At 37.1% G+C, this 14,953-nt stretch overlaps 1 protein-coding gene and 2 non-coding genes across 3 annotated transcripts in view; 2 read left to right on the top strand and 1 right to left on the bottom strand.

Moving 5' to 3' along the window:
* Positions 1-14,953, top strand: part of LOC134653032 (matrix metalloproteinase-2) — a 234,367-nt gene that overhangs the window by 88,277 nt on the left and 131,137 nt on the right. The window contains exons 3-4 of the mRNA XM_063508313.1: positions 3,993-4,115; positions 4,604-4,773. Of these exons, the coding sequence (XP_063364383.1) occupies positions 3,993-4,115; positions 4,604-4,773 (293 nt within the window). The remainder of the gene's footprint in view (positions 1-3,992; positions 4,116-4,603; positions 4,774-14,953) is intronic.
* Positions 13,301-13,373, bottom strand: Trnar-ccu (transfer RNA arginine (anticodon CCU)). Its single transcript has one exon. It is a non-coding gene; the product is annotated as a tRNA-Arg (tRNA).
* Positions 14,271-14,343, top strand: Trnak-uuu (transfer RNA lysine (anticodon UUU)). The gene has a single exon. It is a non-coding gene; the product is annotated as a tRNA-Lys (tRNA).

Below are 14,953 nucleotides of genomic sequence, written 5' to 3'. Positions count from 1 at the left end.
AATTAAAATAAATTGCGAACTGAGACACTGATGCGCGCACATAATTATTGCCCATAAAACTCGGTATAACTGAAAACGTAACGTTACCTCGTTACTTATGTGGGGCTACAGATGTTCGTCTGTTTACCGGGAGAATCCCTTTCATTTAAATAAGTAAACGCCTCCATCCCATAAAAGGAGGCTGAAATTGCCTTAATTTACCTTAAATTGTCCATCTTGGGTAGTTAGGTACACCGGCCCTCTAGCGTATGCAAATAAACAGAACCCGCAAAAGTATTTAGGACTGAGATAAGTTAAGGAAGTGAATAATAGACCGCAGATTGCTTAAACAAAGTCTTCATTATTAGTTGAGAAGCCAAGGATCCTCGGCAAACAAAACTCACGCCGCGGGCTGCGGCTCCGGTCGTATGTTCCTATAATGATGGATAGAACGCTGGCAGGTCAAGTTCTTGGCCAACCAGTCTAACTGGAACTCGAAAGCCCTGACAAATATGCGTAATCTAAAAACGTATTTAACATCACTGGTTCGCGGAGCAACAGACTCGCCTATACTCTGTAAACGATTAGAATGACACCTACGGTTCGACTTCGCTCAACAATACTTACTTCTCTTTTGATACTTATTCAAATTAAATTTTGTTTTCCATACCTGTCAGTACAGGTGTATTTTATGTTAACTTTAATGTTTGTTTACCAGAGATGTGACTTATTTGAAATACTTGTATTTAAAATGCAAATACTAAATGCAAAATACCTATTTTGTATTTTGTATTTAAATACCTTTTGAAGAAAAGTATTTTGTATTTTATTTGAAATAGTTTTTGGGACCTATTTTCTATTTTCAAAATACAAAATACTTTATAGTATTAGGTAATGTAGGTAGGAGTTACAATCTCTTCTGATGTTACAATCCTGGCAACTCTCTCATACTGTTGAATCTGTTTAGTAACGTCGCACATGACCACAAGCGTAGCGAGTGGTTAAAAAAGTGGAATCTTGAGTGTTGCGAGGGTTTCAATGTACGAGAGGAGAACAAACTTTTCTGCCCTGATGAAACTTTTCTGCACAAACGAGACGTTTTCATCACACTAACGAGAGGCATTATACTAGCTGTAAAACATTACAAATCTAAATTAATGCTTTTAAAAATTGTCCGTTATAAACCATCATCCATCCATCCTTCCGGTTAATATGAGCAAACAACTAGAAATTTGCACTTTAGATAGAGGACTGATTGACACACTGTTTTCAAAGAATGAATAGAGTCTTTTCAATTCGGATATTCTGAGTATACTTTTTAATTCAGACTAGGTATTCACTATTCAGAGTACCTTTTATCGCAAAGTATTTGTATTTTTAAAAAGTATTTTGAAAATACCTATTTCGTATTTTGTATTAAATACAAATTCAAAAACTATTTTGTATTTTGCATTTGAAATAGTAGGTATATCAAGGAAGTATTTGTATTTTGTATTTAAATACTTTTTATAAAGTATTTTTCACATCTCTGTTGTTTACATCATGTTAGCAAAACTTGGCCTAAAATCTTAAATCGGAAAAGCTATTAACTAGACATTATTGTGACGTATACGGCCAATAAATCGAAGGAAATATTAATAAAATAATAATAAATTCATTTAATTCAGGACCATCAGGGATCATTTTTGGTAGTAGTGTTTGGTATATTGATATGTTTTCGCGTTATATCGGTAAGTTATAAGACTTAGACATTGCACTCCAGATTTGCGTCTAAATCTCAAACTCTTCATTATAATAATAAGAGCCAACAGGAGTGGTCATTTCTCCATACAAACGTACTCGACTGTTTCCTCCGTGGGTTTTGAAGCTAGAGCCATGGACCTATAATATTACGGACGGACTGTCACCTAAGACAAACTGTGACACTGCAATGGCGGACGGTTTGAATGTGTGCGTGTAGATGAGTGTTACCATGTAACACAAATTCTCCCCTAATGGTGAAACAATTATTTTTAATATCGTCCTTGTTTTCAAATAAAAAAATTAGTATAGTTTTACGTTAGACAATAAAAAAGGTGTGTACGTATCTGATTTTATAGGTCTTGAAAATGCGCAATATTGCACAATTACTTTGTGCAAACATTATTTTCAATACCTAATGATATTTAGCATCGTAATGAAATCAGTTCGTCATGTTTTTTTTAATTTATACATTTAATTTGAAACATATCTGGTTTTCAACAAAAAAATTATAATACATAACAAACAAACGTTAAGTATCGCTCCTTAGTATCGGAAATTACCATACCGACCTAGTTTGAAATGCACAATCAATAATTTAACCATTTACCTAAATGATCTCTTAATACATAATGATTTAATAAGAAGGGTATCAATTACCCTACTTTCGGGAAATTACCCTATTCATGTTACTGGTCACACTCCTGTTTTGCAGTTTGGTAATTTATAAACAACAAATTATCGTGATTTTACGTACTAATTGATAAACTTAAGTATGAAAAGTTATTCCGTGACTTTTTTTCTTTCGATCGGTACAATTCTAGCAGGATTTAACTACGCATGCCGGCATATTTTATATTTTTCTTCGACATGTTTACTTCAATGACGTTTCGACTCGTCTGACGGCAGACTGGTGGATGTGGGCTGTCAATGTGTGTGTGTCACGCGTAAATACTATGAAACTGGTGGATGTTGGAATCACAGTTGTGTTGTAAGCGAAACTCTGTCCGTAATATTCTAGGTCCATGGCTAGAGCAATGATTTTTTCAACACAGATTAATATTGTCAATATCTGTGTCGGACCGTTTTGCTTTTCTTGTTTTTTAAGGCACTAGAGCCCTTCAAAGATGGCCAAAATGGCCTAATTGACTTTTCCGCAATGAGAGGCGTGGTATTCAACACTGATATCAATTAGCCAAAAAAGCAAAACGGTCCGACACAGACAATTTTATAATCATTTAGATTTCCAAATTTGATTACAATTGGTTAAGTTTTGGAGGAGGAAACAGTCGAGTACAAAACCTCGATTTTTGATATTTTTACGCAGGATTTTTCGCCTTGTCCTTATCGCACTAGTTTTAGGAGCCGCTTGCGTTAGCGAGACGGGTATATTTACCTAAAATATTTAAATCTCAGCTCCTGTTTCGTCTTAAGGTTGTCACCTTTTACTGACATAAGTAGCAAACATGGAAAAGGTGGTAAGAAAAGAGACTTTATATTACCAAATAAGTAATTCTAAATTTATAGAATCCCCAGGGTTGTCCCCACCGCATCGTTTTGTTTAAATACCCTTACCTGCCCAGATAAGGGTAGATAAGAATGAAAATCTAAACAGAAAGGCACAAAGACGTTCATTTATTCCATTATGAGTGTCGTGTAAACATGCCGCGTGAAGACTCCGTGCCATGAATAACGAAAAGATGGAAAAGGGCATGTTTGATGAGGGTGTTTATTCAGGTTAATGAGGGATTTCAATTAAAATATATTTTTAGCCACGACCCCGTGGAGTTTCTAATACTTACCTTTTTGAACCTAAGTGTACTAAGTACAGTCACGAGCTACCTAACTGTATATATCTACCTATAGGTATGTGTCTTTTAAATTTGTGCATTGACTAAATCTCTAATGAACTTTACCCACATTCTATTTAAACTCGCTAGTAGCTTTGTATAAATTTTGTTAAGTTGTATAATATGTTCAATATTGTATTAAAAGCCAACAGTTAGGCAAAACATTTAGAATCTTAGGGGTTTCGTTGCCACTACACTCCCTATGACTACGATAATTAGGTACTTACTCCGAGGGATTCTTTTATACATAATTATTCCTTTGTGTGCTTTGTGTGGCGCCCAGTACCTATCTTGCCAAAAAGTCAAGGTAATTGAAATAAATTAGGATTATTATGACTAGTATGATGATTTCTGTAGTTCCTGACCAATTTTCATAATAAAGTATCAAAGCATAATTAATGTTTTTACTCTGTTTAATTTCAGACAGACTACCTCCAGAAGTTCGGGTACCTTCAGACGGGGCGGCCCGAGGTGCAGAACCTGGTGAGCGGGGCTTCCGCCGAGTACTACGAGGACGACTTCAGGATCGCGATCAAAACGTTGCAGGTATAACATGGTTATTGCAGACAGACTACCTCCAGAAGTTCGGGTAGGTACGTGGGTAACGTGGGCGGCCCGAGGTGCAGAACGTGCTGAGCGGGCGCCTCTACCGAGTATGACGAGGCGTTCGAGCGACCCTGAAATCCGCTGCAACTAAATAAGGCATTCGCAAAATATAACCAACATAAAAATTTGCTTCGCTAAAATATGCGAGTCTAAAATTAGCTGCAACTAAATAAGGCGTTCGCGAAATTCATCTAACAAATCACAATAATATCTCGCACGATATAGTATTTATCTGTCATCTTTCTGATATCGGTCGCACCGCCAAAAGTCAAAACTACGGCAAGCAGTGAACGGATATTTCCGTTCACTGACGGCAAGTCTTAAAAGTGGGTACTTACTACCTATAGCTATATCTATTGTTGTAGGGTATGTTAGGGAATGCATTCCTGTATAACTTTTTTAGTGCAACATTTTCTTATAATTTTCAGGAATTTGGCGGCATACCGGTGACAGGCGAAGTCGACGAAGCCACGAAAGAGCTCCTGAGTAAGAGACGGTGTGGACGGCCCGACAGAGAAGGTTACGAAGAAAACTCCACCAGAAAGAAGCGGTTTGCCTTTCAAGGGGCGACGTGGAAACACACTAATCTAACATGGAGGTAAGTGCTTGAGTCGGACCAAGGCATTTGCAATAACAAAGTACTTATGGCAATGTCATCATTAATGTCAAATTTCTATGACAATATGACACTGACTGACTTTGTTCTGTTCAAATTGGTGCAAAGTTAGCTTAGACGGACTTTGGTATGATCGAATAAATAACTTAAATTATCTGTTTCCAATTTTTTTTTACTATTTCTAGCGTCAGCATTGTCTAGTTCAGTATAAAAGTAATTTATTTAGAAATAGTAATTTATTATATATTTATTTATTTCTAGGCGAGGTAATTATAAACTTATAACAATTTTACATTTCTATTCCTACCAACATCTACCAAGCACAAATGAATTATATAATAGGTAACAACAATAACTTATAATTTTGGTGAGATCAGAGGGAGAGAGGGATTTGCTGCATTTCTCCTTACCAATGAATGTGATGAATGCAATGTATTTTTAAAATTTGTTGTTAACGCCATCTATTGGCGAGTAGCTTGATGATATATTGTACGCCATCTACCGGCGTTAGTTGAAACTAAACTCTTGCATACAGGTACTATTCCACAACAGATGGCAGGATGTAAAATAGTTATATAAGTTAGACATAGATGGCGCTAGTAATGAAATGTCAACCCGAATTAAGTACCTAAGTTTTTAATTTAAATGAGTTTGAAAATTCAAATAACTTCGTTATCCATGTCTTTAAAATAGCCTTTTAACTTCAAATAAAAAGGAAAGGAGGGCCAGAAGTGATATCATTATTGGAATAATAAAACGCGATAATACAAGAAAGGTTGCTTCGTGCAATAAAACGTGACGACTGGCAATAAAGCTAACGTCTATTTTTAGGATATTTGCTATGTAGGTAAACGAATACGGTCCTGCGACGTAATACGTAATCTTCGTCGTATACATATAGCTGTGGTCAACCAAATCTTGTCAGTAAAAAAAGGCGCGAAATTCAAATTTTCTATGGGACGATATCCCTTCGCGCCTACATTTTTCAAATTTGCCGCCTTTTTCTACTGTCAAGATCTGGTTGACCTCTCTATTTATTGCATTCCGCATGCACAGATTTAAAGGTGACCCGGTGAAAGCTTTAACTTCGTCGGTCCATCGCATTTAAACTTCAAATTTAATGTACCTAATACAATTAGTATAGTCCTGGAGAATTAATTATTATAATAACTAATATTTTATTTAATATAATTGACAAGAAATCGTCGTCATCGTGAGGAAACCGGACTAATCCCAATACGGGCCTAGTTTACCCTCTGGGTTGGAAGGTCAGATGGCAGTCGCTTTCGTAAAAACTAGTGCCCACGCGAATTACTGGGATTCGTCGCCAAGCGGACCCCAGGCTCCCTTGAGCCGTGGCAAAATGCCGGGACAACGCGAGGAAGATGATGATGATCATTGACAAGAAATTGTTTCGCAAATAAAAGCGCTCAAATACCCACATAAATGCCGACACGTTAAGTTTTATTCGCTACACGCCGTCAGCGCTATTTGCCTGGCCATCGGATTGATGACAAATAATAGTTAAATCACGGGGCTCGTAAAAGTTACGACGCGGCCGGCTTAATTAAAAGAATATGTCCCTCTGTCGCCGGTCGGGGCCCAGGGGGCGCTGCTCGCGAACATCAGTGTTCCAATGATTTCTTGCTAACCAAGATGCTTATACAAACACAAGAATTGCACGCAACTGCACATTTTGAGGCATGCACTTATTGTCTTTTTTCTTTGGATGGTTCTGTTGAATGTCTAAATCTCTGTTCGACGGGTGCCTAACCTCTAGTCTAGTGTCTAGTGCTTTTTATACCTAAGCTTCTTGATCCTAACCGACCTCGATATCCCAAATATTTTTCCAATTTATTCACTATTCATTATTTTGTATTATACAATATTTCTTGTAGTAACGAAACGGCCAATCCACATATCTTAACTAAGGCGTAGAGTTTGTGAAGTTAGGGCTTGTAGAGTTAGAACCTTGGCTCTAGAAGAGATCTGATAACTTTTTGACAGCGCGAGCCTTATGATTTCGTCTTGGCAACAATTTACATGAAAATGTTTTTGGTGGGTTTTTTTTTTCTATGGAAATCGTTTGCTTATTTTAGGGTAGGGGTACCTAGGTAGGTAAAACAATAACAGCTTCATAGACTTACTCGTATTCAATTGACAATTATATAAGGTTCAACACTTTAATCACCATAGCAGCTTCTGCCTTACTCTATTTTTGCATTTATTTAGTGAGCCTGCACTCCGCAACCGCACGTTTCATACCGAGCAGGCGAGCACTTGTCTCAGTCGAACCGGTGTAGTTTGATATCTGATTACTTATATGTATTTGTTACGGAACTGGTGATTCGTTTAAAGCGAATGCTTGGTAAGCAATTTGATGAACCGGTACCGTAGCCCGTCGAGTTTGTTCAACTCAGCGTCGAGAGCTAACGTTTATTTGAAGTGGAAACAACCGCGTGCTCGCGGGTAATTTGAAAAGTTCACAATCACCTGCAGCTAGCGACTTCAGCACAATTTCCTGCCGAATTAATGGTCTGTCAATATTGTAGCTCCATTACAGCTCGTTGCGCACGCGGCCGTAAAACGGGCACCGCCATCTAGTGGCCGGTTTACGAGAGCGCGGCGCCGGTCGCTGGCGAACCAGCCGTTTCAAAGCTAGAAGCACAATACAAATGTAATGTTTAGTTATTGGAAATCGATCATAATAAAGCAAATCTGGATTTAGTGTAAGAACTTTGATACTTGAACAACCTGCTGCTTAAATTTTAAATTTGAACACTTCATTGCCAAATCGTAACTTGAGTCGGATTTACCGATTTATGATTGGTCTATTGAATTTTTAGGTATTAATAGTGTCCGACCGAATTTTTGGTTTCGGTTTCGGCATAATAATCATGTTTCTAAGAGTATTTTTCATCCTTCTTGCCAGAAAAACTAACAGTTGACAATTTTCATTTTAAACCTAAAGGACATATAAATGCTAAAATCGATTTATTTTGATAACCTAGTGTCGAAATGATACAGTAACCTGCAAATGTCGCATTAAACACTAAAGTGCTTGGCCCCAATAACTTTAGCCCATCGTAAAATTAACGACGAGCGAACTCACCATTACGTTACTGCGCGAAACTTCATAAACATAAATGTTGAGATATCCGTAAATTGTAATAAATACCATATTCGTGTAAGGTTCCTTTCGGTGGAGCACATAAGTAATTCTATATTTTATTTTAGGAAACCTACCTATTGGATATGTGCAAAGTACGGCAACCAACACAGTTTCTATTTTGTGAGATGTGTTAACAACGCCGTCGTACTAATTTAACGATACTTATCTAAAATAAATTAGGCAGACCTCACAAAGCTGTACCTAGGTTTTTTTATGTACAGTTTTGTGAGAATTTCGAGAAAGGTGTTATCTGTACGTATGTATATTATATGTATAGTAGGAGATCGCCTCGTGCTCGTTTCGCCCTCGCTGTTCCCAACTAATTAACTTTTCGCACTAGTGTACCAAAACAAAACAATCTAGTAACTGACGCTTCGCTACGAGTAGGTAGGTAACCAACGTCTTAGATGTGTTGAAATCCTCCTGAGCAAATTGTAGATAAGTACATCTAGAGCTAGATTTGGACATGACTATATTGCCTGGTTGCTTATTGCTGAATAAAAGAAAGTGCAAAAGGCTAATTTAAAGCCTTGAAGCGTACTTAAGTACTCTCTTTAGTTCAGGATTATAAATCGTCGGCGGTTTCATAGTTCGTGAATACATAAATAGGATTATCTTTCCATTTGTGTGGCAGCCGGCTCCCTTATCAAAATGTAGAATAAGCCGGCTCCTGCCGCGGACATCCGATAGCAATACCGATGGTTATTACATGGAAATAAACAGCATTGTTTCCCCGCTGCCGGTGACAAGCAAGTGACAGTACTCCCGCGGTGCTGTCGGCGCCATGCCCGCGCTAAGCAGGAAATAATATCGAATTCAATAGCCTATTCTAAAACAACTTAACTCACTACACAGTCAATAGTCTTAGGCTCGCTTTAAACCCAAATGACCATAACTTACAGGCTTGAATTGAGCTGTAACAATAATAGGTTCTGTGAAATAGATACAGATGTAGGGAAAGTAACACAGTAACACAATAGAAATTCGTTATTTTGTTGTGCATACCTATAGTAATCACCGTTCGGAAAAGCTTAAATAAATTTGTGTCAAGTCTGCGTAAGTGCGTCTGACCCGAGTCTATTTATTATTTCTTGTGTACTTGAATAAAAAAATGACATAAGAGTGACACAAGCTGGTAGCGATGAAAACACTATCGCCACAGATTACTTATATCCGTATTATATAATAGTTCTTACAGATGATTTTGGCGCAGATAGTTACAACATCTGCTAAAAGTAGGAAGTAGGTAATGTCAAATGTCCACGTTGTATTCAGAAACAACTACCTGCTTTGTCGCTGGGTATCTGTCTAATCCTACACCGCGACAGAAAACTGTGTCGCCGACATGATTTTTTCAGCTTATAAGATTTTTATTGTATACGTTTATATGATAGTGTTATTAGTTTGTAAGGGATGTAGGTACTATAGGCCTTAGTTGCCTGTAAATAAATGATATTTGATTTGATTTTGATTTCTACATCTTTACGAGCCTTTATTTATTGAGGTAAGTACGGATGGCCGGGCCAAAGCTTCCGGCGCTTCGTTTTCTATGGATCGCACCACGTGATCAACTGATCACCGATCCGCCGTCATAGAAAATGACATGTCAGACGCCCCGGCCCGGACACGGCCCGGTCTAGCGTGAGTCATCCATAACACAGAACAGAATATTTGGTCGCATAACGGTAAGTACGAGACTTTCCACTTTTTCAATTCCATGGAATTTCTATTGCTAATTATACTATAGCCGTCGAAGCGAAAGGATGTCACTTAATATGTATAAGAGAGCTTATAAGTAACGACGCGAGCAAAACTTGAAGTTCAGGATATTACTTCCGCTGTCTCAGGATATGCAAGATCTCTTGCAAGTCTTGCAGCATTCGAATGTAGTGAAGACATGTATGAGTTGAGATATTTCATTGGGTTTTATAATCGGAAGGAAAAAAGCGACTTGGCTGATTTTATTAAATCTCAAACTCTTTTTTTGTCTTATCCATCCATGAATATTATATTTATTTATTTCCTAATCTATCTATATAGATACAGATATGTAGACTACGATAGGTATATATATTAGGTAGTGTTCTCAATATAACATAGGAAAATAAAACAATTGTTAATTCTACAATCTTGTATTTATTTAACTTGCTGTGCTTATGTAACAACTTCAAAATTTTGCAAATAATTTTTCGACCAGTGTCAGTCAATTATATTATATAACCATAGATAGGTTATACTCATACTTGAGGAGCACAAAAAATACTTCCATATTTATTTCTGTGCCTACGAAGAAATCTGTTATTTTTGATTAATTTTCTCATACCATTCATTTTTGTCACACTCGTTGTTAAACATAAGGTCGACCCTTTCTCTTTCGGTGTGCGGGAGCTCGTTAGCACGTGCACATTCCTCGCTTGTCCAGCCGCGACTAAAGGAAACTTGTCCAATTTGTCACAAGTTAAGCGCTTCAATTTTGGAACGCCTATAACCTATCTTGAGTTATAAATCATTGGTGTCAGTAGGTCCGGTTAAGATGAAAATTGGCGTAATGTGATTCTGGTTCCTAGATTACCTAATAAATACAGTAGAGTCCGGTTATAACGACGCCCAAGGGACCGCTGATATTACGTCGTACTAACCGGACGTCGTACAAACCGAACTGCCAATTTTAATATATTTTTTTTACCAAAATAATTACGTCATTTTGTATTTATTAATACTTATGCGACAATCAAAGAAAAAAAACATTTCCTTTAAAATATTTATTTACGTTAGTATTACACCACTTTTTCTTAAATGGAGAGACTTGTGTGTTTAGAAGAAGCCACTTTTCAAGGTACGCGTAGTCAACCCACTCGTCGTCCGCAAATTACTCGAATCCCGTAAAAATAAAAAGTCGTAATTCTTGGGGATCTAATCCAGCTGACGTTGTTTTATCACACAGTTCCTATGTCCATATCCTGTGTCCATAGATCAGCTCGAAGGTACCTACCAAAATATTGCATTGTACCTAACTTATGTACATAATTATGTATGTGGAGTTTAAGCTCAATTGAAAAATGGGAATTGGGTTTTATTTAGTTTGCAAGATTACGAAAAGTCACATGACTATTTCATCTTGCTGCGTATAGGCAAAAGGGGGAGGGGAGTTAGGTGCGCGGGACGGATTAAGCTTCTTACCAACTATTTATTTGTAAAAACTACGTCGCTCGTCGTTGTAACCGGACTTGACGGACGGATTTTGAGTCAATTTCCGCCGTTAAAAGCGATCGGTCGTTATAAGCGGAGTCGTAATAAACGGTTGTACTTTCATAGTAGCTCGTACTAAAACCAAACAAGTGCCTATACTTATGTCGCTATAAGCGGTTGGTTGTTATATGCGAAGTCGTACTAATCGGATTCTACTGTACTATGATACGATACAATCGGGCAGATTTGATGATAGCGATATTTAGATCGAAGTTAGACATTGATAAAACAGCAAATTTACAGGAATTGAACATTGAACTTGTTAAATTCGTCTCGAATAACTGTTTAAAATAGTACTGCGACAAAAGCTCCGGATAGAGCAGATACCTACACTTTACCGCGTCTACCCAATATTTTTTAACTGTGTTGTATATGTATTACATCGTAAATGATTACCACTTTAAGTATACACATTTTCAAGATGTCGTGCAAATTTTTTATTTAGTCTCGGTATGTATCACAATTTATGTCGTCTTTGTTTATACTTATTATATATTTTATTAACCTACCTACCTTATGTAATATAAAATACTGTCTGTCTGGAGACTAGAAGTGTATACCCAATCTACCCGTCAGCCGCCGTCCGTCCGGCCGAGATCGGTCTGAATTAAGGCTTCTGTCACTTGTGATTTTCTTCCTGAGGTGCTCTGATATTTCCCAGTTCAATATGGACTCGGATCGGATCGGACACGTGCCTCGCGGCAAATAAATATTTTGATTTAGCCTTTATCGAACATTTCGCACGTATGTATTAAAAGGATTAACTCAACGTTAGAAACTGCCTTGTTAATAACAATCAATTTAATTATTAAAACAAGACAGAACGACATGAAGATCGAAAGAAAATCGTACATAATCTGACCTACTATGTACATATGTAACTATTTTAGGGCATACATCATACTTACACTTAATACCATGGCTACTGCGCATTCATTATGTACCCACATATGTACATTGTACAATTGTAGGTGAAATCTTCTTACTCGAAACATGTTTCACCGCGTCCGTTTCGAACTCGCCCTACAATTTCCCGAAATGCCTCCAAAAAGTAGATGAGCGCTACAGTGAAACAGTTTTCTCGCCCCTATCACACACAAGTATGGCCGGTCCACTCATAAAACAGATGACGAGCTTGTATTAATTGTCCCCCCTCTCCGTTCTCCCTCCCGCCCCCGACCGCAGGAACTGGGTCGCCGTTTTCAATATTGAAGGCATTTCACAATTTCTATTGGTCTTTATTGCGACTGTACGACGTAATAAAGCATATTATATGCGTACTCGTGTCCTATTCCTTTATATTATATCCAAGTGTGTTTGCTTAGAATTTTAAATAATCTAGAAACGTTTGCTGACGACGACGACTAAACATTCTTTGAGGGTAGTCACAGTCAGTTAACGCACTCAAATTGGTCTATACGAATATGTATCATGTGAAGTCACTGAAGATATTTACAGTAGCTTAGATATTTTTGCAGTTTAAGATGAATTACTTCTACCTAGCGTTATCCCGGCCTTTGCCAGGGTCCGCTTTCCGACTTGCTTTCCTCCACTTTACGCGATCCTTGGCGTCGTCTCGTGTGAGCCTAGGTATCTGCTTTCACGACATCTCGCCATCGCTTTTTTGGTCCTGTGGGTGGGCTTAACGTTAAAAATACTTATTTATTTTGTAAAAAATTACAATGAATTTACAGAATTTGTTAATATTGTAAGAATAAGATTAGATTAAATATTTAATTATTTTAGGTACACACATTCTCTAAATTTAAAACAAAAGGTGCATGACTTGGTACCTACTGAAGTATATACTAATAAATCTTGTTTAAAATAATTCCCAGGACTAGCAGAAATAAATGATTGTAAACGATTTGTTGAATAGGAGCAGGGTACAGACAGCGGGCACATTATCGGATAAACAGCCGAAAATTCCAGTGACGGCCGCGCTTTCACGAAAAACAAACAAAAAGCAATTTTCCGGCGTATCACGTTACAATTGGTGTTTGCTGTGAGTTTATTTCTTGCAAGCATTCATCACTGGACTGAATTTCTTTTAAAAATAATCGGATTCTAATAAAACAAAAGTTCGCGTACCCCTGGTGGGACTCGAACCCACAGTCCCCGGCTTAGGAGGCCGATGCCTTATCCATTAGGCCACAGGGGCTCGAGATAAGCGACTGAAATAACTGATAAAGTGCTTACACTGGTCAAAGACTAACGATAGTGAAATGTTTGTAGAGGGTGCATCGATGCTGTTTATTATTAAGTCTTGCTATGGGCAATGGGGTTTAAAACAATTTTTATGTTTACTTTTTATGAGTCTCACGAAAAAAGAAACATACAATTAGGCGTTTAATTCTTCTCAATAAAACGTCTCAAAGCACATAATTTGAACAAGAAAGTGGTTTACAGTTGTAAATATTTTATGTTACGACTTAGTCTAAGTATAGGTACCTATCAATCAAGATAATTTCTACTTTGTATGTAGGATCAGGGGTTTACACACTAGTGCCAAAACCGCATGCAACGCCAGACCGAGTTTGTACTATTAATTGATTCATACATCAATTTAATTTATTTAACTTTTTGATTATTTAAGATGTATTTTAAATAAATCAAATTAATTAAAATAACTAAGTAAGAAGACTCAAGTTACAATGTGGTACAGTCACTCAGTCAGTATGGAGTATGGAGTAGGTATGGACTCTTGTCTTTCCGCAAATCCGCACAGACTTTAGAGCCGTAGAATGTATGGGCTCCCTTACATTCCACGACTCAACTCAATATTTGCTCCTATCCTTGTAAGACCCAGGCCAATTTTGGCGCTCTTGAATTTGGAACTTTCTTTTATTTGTATATAAGTTCAAAACTCGAATTTAATTTGTACTTCTACAAGTACATGGGGACTTATGAGGATATTATTTTCTAAAGTCTATAAATAGTAGAACGGTATGCACCTTCTTACTCGTATTATCTGCCAAGTAACGGCAATGAAATACTCAGAAACAAAACGTCACAAGTCAACGGGCTTGTATTACGTATTTTCGGCCCATTATACATAGCCCGGATAGCTCAGTCGGTAGAGCATTGGACTTTTAATCCAAGGGTCCAGGGTTCAAGTCCCTGTTCGGGCGGCTATTTTTTTTCTACTTTGTTATAGAAATTCAGATGAATTTTTATATATTTTTACATGCGTGTTTATTTTTATTTTTTTTATTTCATACCCCTTTATAATGTTAGTTAGTAATAATATTTACTTCAATTTATTGAGGGGTTTCCTTTTTTAACGACAAAAAATATACTAATTAATTATAATTAATAAGTAGTTATTAATTATAATTTTCATTATTTATTTATGGCGATAATTTATGGCCAGTAACAACTCTCTTTAAATTTAGTTGATTAAAAGAAGTTTCGTAGGAAGTTAAAATTGTAAAATTTGTAAACAATTTTGGCGCCAAATTCCCGTGGTGAGTTCATTTGGCACAGGTACTGAAATTGTTAATTTTCCGTGATGAGTTCATTTATTTTTGTATAAGAATCGTTCCTTTTAGAATTGTTAAAGATGTTAAATAAATACTGACGACGACTGGTCTGGCCTAGTGGCCTACTGGCCTACCCTACCTGTTAAGCCGCGGTCCTGGGTTCGAATCCTGGTAAGGGCATTTATTTGTGTGATGGGCACAGATATCTGTTCCTGAGTCTTGGGTGTTTTCTATGTATTTATGTATTTGTATATTATAT

Source organism: Cydia amplana, chromosome 12 (genome assembly GCF_948474715.1).
Source record: "Cydia amplana chromosome 12, ilCydAmpl1.1, whole genome shotgun sequence".
Taxonomy (NCBI): domain Eukaryota; kingdom Metazoa; phylum Arthropoda; class Insecta; order Lepidoptera; family Tortricidae; genus Cydia; species Cydia amplana.
The sequence above is the reverse complement of the archived record's forward strand: the minus strand, read 5'-3'. Positions and strand labels throughout refer to the sequence as shown.